The 6,346-nt window shown below is 43.9% G+C and overlaps 1 protein-coding gene across 1 annotated transcript in view; it reads right to left on the bottom strand.

Annotated features, from left to right (window-relative positions):
* TBC1D2 (TBC1 domain family, member 2) overlaps positions 1-4,296 on the bottom strand; it is a 16,043-nt gene extending 11,747 nt beyond the window's left edge. The window contains exons 1-3 of the mRNA XM_010001007.1: positions 3,889-4,296; positions 3,133-3,265; positions 2,075-2,213 (exon numbers count right to left, since the gene is read on the bottom strand). Coding sequence (XP_009999309.1) covers positions 2,075-2,213; positions 3,133-3,265; positions 3,889-4,296 — 680 coding nt within the window. The remainder of the gene's footprint in view (positions 1-2,074; positions 2,214-3,132; positions 3,266-3,888) is intronic.
* Between the last annotated feature and the right edge of the window lie 2,050 nt (positions 4,297-6,346).

Here is a 6,346-nt window from a genome sequence, read left to right as displayed (position 1 = left end):
TCTTCCCAAAACTTGTTTCCTTCATGTGCTGAAAAAATTAACTGCTCAATGCACTATTGGATCTGAGGGGAGCAAGGTCTGAACTGGTGTAAATCAGAAAGATGCCACAAAATCATTACCAGCACAGAAATGTAAATCAGCTGGAGATTTTTCCCCATGTGCTTGAGACCTATACATAAATGCTTCTGGCTGGAGAGAAGGATCAAAGGTAACAGTAGATCAATCATGTAACACCTTTCTCTCCCTCTTCTCCTTCTTCCTCCACTCCCTCCCTTCCCTTCCTTAGCTCACTATGGAAATTCCCAGGTGCCAAAAAAAGCTCAGTTACCTGAATTATCTACAACACAGCCAAAATTGCCACAATTATGACATTTAAAGCAGCCACAGTCCTTGTGCTCTGAACCACATTTAATAATGTTGCCACAGCAAACTCAATAGAATTTGATGCAGTAAAGAGATTCAGGAACAAAATTCCAATCAGATCCAGAAACAGCCTGTAACAGGCACTGCTATCAGATATTGCCAGAAACACCAAGGGATGACTTTACAGCTTCATGCAGAACCACAAATGCACAAGTATTTTCTGTAAAACCTGTACAGGAAAGTGAGACAATTGCCTGTCTCTGTACAGGTCTTTTCCTTTCTTCTCCTGTGTTGTCCACAAGCTAAAACAAAACAAGGCCCTTGTTTTGAGATCTGCAAAAGGCTCAGTGTCAGCTGCTTCCTAACTGTAAATTAAGTTGGCATTTAGATATTGTTCTCCTTTTGCTTCTTTACTATAAGACTCCACAGCAGACATTTCTGACCTCAGAGAACATATTGGCACATAAAATCAGCAGACCTTCATCCCCTGTGGTCTGCAGTTGGCACTTGTCCGTTGCAACTTTCCTACTTTTCTCTGTCTCATACTGCACTTTGTTTTAACTCAAGTCAGCAGCAGGACAGGGATCTAATGAACTGAAATTAGATCAGGCATGCTACACTCATGAAGACCCAGGCTGATACTAACAGAGCCTGGAGAAATGTTCACAGAACCAGGGGAGCAATACAATTTGAAGCTGAAAAGAGGCAACTGTTATCCAGGCTAGTAAAAGCAAAGCTGGGGAGGGAGGAGGAGATACAATCATGTTATTTTTAATTGAAGAGAGAAGGAGAGAATGCAAAGCCTGCAAAATAGTACAGCTGACTCTGACCCTCTTTGGTCCCATCGGGGATCTTTCTTCCCATTGGTATCAGATTGTAGACACAGTAGTGGTGATAAGAAACTATAGCCAACCTGCCCACCAAAAACACTCGGCAAGTGCCAGGCTACCTACTCTAACTGTGGTCACTTAGACATTTTGGGGTATATGTAAATAAGTGACTGGCACAAACCTAGAAGATACTGATGGGGGTTGCCTTTGTGCAACTGTAACTGCTCAAGGCAGCCCCGAATTGCAGACAGCAGTGTCACTGCAGGCAGTAGGAATACTGACATGCTTGAAACTCTGTAAGGAGTAGCAAGCTGTGCAGTGCTGGGCCATATTACAGGTTCAAACACCTTTGGCTTGGAATTCATGCTTTACAGAGTGCACTACATTCCAGGTCCTTTGAAATCACTGGGAAGTGCTACTGGGCTTCTATCCCCAGCCTAGAGTTCAGCTCAACTTGCCCATGTGCATGCAAACCACTACCTGCACTGAAGAAAGCTTCACCAAGCTCTAGGTCTGCTGCTATCTTTGCTAGGAGAGTTAGATTATGTGAAATGCATTGAGGGGGCTGTGAAAGATCCTCTGGCAGGAAGTTTATTATCGCCTGGAATATCATGTAGACATGATGCTCTGGAACATGGTTTAAGCACTGGACTCGGTAGAGTTAGGTTAATGGCTGGTAGTTAGGATACAGTTGGACTCAATTATCTTAGAGGCTTTTTCCAACCAGAATGATTCTGTGATTCTGTAGTATCCTTCAGAAAGCTGCTTCATGGCTCTTCCCCCTAGGCAAGAGCTGCATTTCACATAACATGAGGCAGAGAAGGAAGGCACAAAGTAGAAGGCCAGCATGTCAACCACTGCAGCTCTCCTCATGCACTTACTGTATCTCTGTCCAAGGGTGCTTAAGGGAGATGTTCTGCAAAGCAGTAGATGTCTGAGGTGCAGGCAAAGATGCTGCCTTTAAACCCACCGCTTCTGTTGGTGTTTTCACAGGAGGCAGAAAGTCTTCATTGTCAACATCTATGTAAAACCAAATGAGGACAAAAGAAGCAAGTGAGCAAGACAGAATTCCATTGCCCTTGGCTTCTTCATGTAACATGACAGCCAAGCAGTTTACTGCAGCTATACATTGCATGTTCAGCTGGACAGATGGAACAAGGACAGCAGAGCAGGTTTCCTTAGTTTTAGGTCAAATTACAGAAGGTTCCATGTACAAATGCAGTCATTTATGCAAGGACAATTAAGTAACTTCAACCCTTTTTATATGAGAATGACTAACCTTAAACAATCAAACTTTAACTACCTAAGAGAATAAGGAAGGAAGATGGTGTTCTTTTTGCCCATACCAAACAGTGTTTGATGGTTTTAATGTGCAGGTAACATTCCACAAAAAGAGCTTGTTACTTAAGTATTGCCTGCTGTAGCACAAGGCCAAGGTACCCAGAACTTTTCAGAGCAGACACTTACTAAAGAGCAGGCTATTAGTTTAAGATAAAATGTGCATCTAGTCATAAACAAACAGGTGGACAACCTGCTTGTACCCTCCCCTGGGCCACTGGTCTGTGTATACCCACTACTAGGAATGCACATCTTCATCTCACCATTTCTGGGAAAAAAACTTGCTTGCTGTAAATTTCACAGGCCTCACAAGAGGAAAGGGGTATACCAAACATGCATACTTCACATGCATGAGAAAATCAAGAGGGAATTCATGATCATAAGATAGCTGGGAATCCCCAACCACGTGATGTGGATTAGGAGATAGTCCTTTCACATTCATCCATAATAAAACCAGAAGCTGCAAACATCAACCAAGCATTGATAGTTGGCACCTACATTTAGACACTTGGCCAAAACCTATGCCCACTTGTAGATGAGGAGCACCATTTATCACTGAGCTGGTGAATGCAAAAGAAAGACTGACATATGTGTCACCTACTTGTTCTGCCAGCCAGGGATTCATTCACAAGCTGGGAGCTGCCCACAGGAAATCTGCGTTGAGCATTGCAAAAGTCCCAGCGTCTCGTTTGTAGCTGCTGCAGCCAGTACATTGCTGCCTGTTTGCTGATTGCCTAACACAACACAAAACAGGAAAGGCAGTAATCCCGTCAGCATGAGACATATCCTGAAGGACCTTTGCTGCCCAAGTCAGCAGAAACAAGGACCACCTGTGTCAAGCCCACCATATATTCTCTGGCCTTAACACTGATTTGGGAGGACAGAGTAAATCCTCAGCATGCCCTTGATAACAAAATCTCAGTGGACCACTGATCTCCTTTTAAAGACTTTCTGTTTTACTATACTCCAAGGCTAAGGAGAAGTGTCACAATTGTATTAGCCAGGAATTATCCACAGCAGCCATTTTCAGAAAGATAAAAATCTAGCAGAACTTCCTTCTGGAGCAACCATTTTAGACAGGGGAGCTCATTTCTGTCCAGTGAACTACATGTGGACTGCAGGACTCTGCAACGATTTTAATTCAACACCCAGCAAGACTTTTACTTCTGTTAAACAGTGGTCATCTCACAGGGAGTTTTGCCAAAACAATGCAAGTAGTTTAGGACTAGTTTATGGTAATAATGCAGGCTGGGAGGACCAAAGTGAAACTCAAGTTAAGAGATATCTTAACAGAGTTGTGCCTGTCCTGATTGGGAATATTCCAGTACAGCCTCCACAAGAAGATGTTGTCCATTACCTTCAAAGTGAAGACTCTGCTTGGTGTTCTGATCTCAAAAACCCCTTCCCCATTTTCCACCTTGCAGTCAAAGCTGGCACTGGAGAGATCAATAGACCCCAAAGGGTTTATGTCCTGTGCAGTTCTGTAGTACAGTAAATGACATTTGTTTTCATCATAAAAGAACCAGCGAGACTTCCAGGTCTTGATTGGGCCCTTGATGCCCAGCTTATTTAAATAGCCACAGAGTTTTTTTCTGGATGTTTCTTTGCTGGGTTGCAGCTGTACGTTTTCCAGTTCTGCAGCAGAGGAAAGCATGTTTTTCTCTTTGGCCGAGGCTCCATTGCTGCTGTTATTGTCTGGATTTGACTCCACTAAATTGCCTGGAGCAGCAAGGAGACAAGCACCGATTTCTGGTCCTTTTTTCATCTCTTTCAATATACTTGGAAATATACTCGGAAGCAGATCAAAATAGGAAATTCTCTAGGTGAGTGAGTAACAGCAGATTCCAACTAGATTACCAGTTGTTATAGAACCTGCAGCAAACAAAAAAGGAGGAATAAACTCAGGTTTGACATATGACAAAAACATGTTTCTTAGCTTTCAAACTGCCCAGCCAAGGTCTCTGACTTCCACTTTTTGGTCATTATTCACTGCCTTCCCTGGGTGAGACGACCTCTATGTAGCTGTTTTCTCCCTTTTCCATTCCTAAACTAGCCTGGACTAGCAGCCAAGAAGCAGCACCACAACCTCTTGAGTGAAAAACTACTACAGCCTGTGGGCAGATCACTAGCAATAACCATGGCATGTGAAATCACAGAAAACAATGTTAAGTAACAGTTGCAGAAATCATGGCAAGGTAACAAACTCAGGGAAGCACATACTCAGGTCAAAGGATTTAAGGTAAGTGTATCCAGAGATTTCCACTGAATGTTCAGCTAATATTTTAAACCATGGTGTTTGGAGTAAAATCCAGCCTTTTGCAGCATCCTTATAAATCATTTGTGTCAGTTGAGGATTGCTGTTAAAAACCTGCACACCATATATTAGGCCTCTATCCAATAGACCTCATATGATGGATTATGCATGAGAGAAAGTAACTCTGTGATCCTTGCAAAAAGGACTTGGTTGCTTCGTGGCCGAAGTAACCTGCTGGGTTCTCAAGAAGAACGCAATGTGTAAGAGAAAACCAGAAAAATAAGGCTGGAAGGGATCAGTGATTTCTAGTCCAACTTCCCTCTCAGAACAAGATCTGACTTCAAAGCCATAGCCAGATACTCGAGGTCCACATTCAGTGAATGTTGATCATATGCAAGGATGGGAAATTCTGCCATGTTTCTGAGCCCTTTTTCAAATGCTTAACCATATGGCAGGTGTGATTTTTTGCTCAGAGCTGCAGACACACATGGCCCTTGAATAAAGAAAACTAACAACACGTAAAAACACGGTTTAAAGATCGATAAATGAAAAGACTAACAGAGACTTCAGATGAGACACTACGGTATCTGAAGCAAATTTTCAAGCAAATAAATTGTTGAGATGTTAAGTTGGTGGGACTCTAATCGCAGACACACAACTGAACTCAACAGCCAGCTGTGTGACAACAGGTGAATGGAGCAGTGGTGCACTCCAAGATGTTGCCCAAACTCACATTCTCAGGAACAACTTATCCCCATGACTTAAAGAAGGCTTACGCATCAAAGCACTGGCTAAGCTCCGTTATGTTTACTGCTGCCCCCTCCTGTTTCCTCATTAGCTTTTTATACATCTATAATGTTGATTCTTTTTGGACAGGTACTGAGATTCACCTAGTTCACTCCCCTGACACCACGGATGCAGCTGCTGAACACATTAAAAATGCCAGAACAAGCACCCTTCATGAAGGTGATGCCTTAGCTAAGCTCCCGAAACATCAAAAAGCTTTTCCAAGATAATTTTGGCTGGTACAAAAGAAACATCAACAGGAGGAAAAAGCAGACCTAACTCTCCCTAGCAGACTCTGGGGCTTTTACAGCTATAGCAACAGATGGATCTCCAGTACCATCTGAAAACCCCATCATATTTCTACCTCCTGCCAGCACAACGGGCCACGGGCCCACCCCATGAACAGGATCAAAGAAGCATTTTTGCGTTCAATCACCAAGTTATATGGAGCCATGTCACATCGGCACCCCAGGGTGCTCTAGAGAAGATCTCACCTTGAGAGAAGTCCCCTGGAAGTCAACACCTGTTGGTGTAGAGCTACTGCTGCAGGCAGCACCAAGCAGGTCACCACAGCCTCCAGCACAAATCCAACAGCAACAGGAGAGGGGCTTGTCTCAAGTCTCCTCCGGCCCCGTCGCTGCCTGGAGGACTGAAAGAGACGCTTCCAACTTCGACAGTCTCCTCAGCAGTAAGATCAGGGCGAACCCTGCACGGACCAGCACCGGGCAGCCCCACCCCTACCCCTCCCCGTGCCTTCCAGAAGCACCTCCCAGCC

Source organism: Chaetura pelagica, unplaced genomic scaffold (genome assembly GCF_000747805.2).
Source record: "Chaetura pelagica isolate M959 unplaced genomic scaffold, ChaPel_1.0 scaffold126, whole genome shotgun sequence".
Lineage (NCBI taxonomy): Eukaryota > Metazoa > Chordata > Aves > Apodiformes > Apodidae > Chaetura > Chaetura pelagica.
The sequence above is the reverse complement of the archived record's forward strand: the minus strand, read 5'-3'. Positions and strand labels throughout refer to the sequence as shown.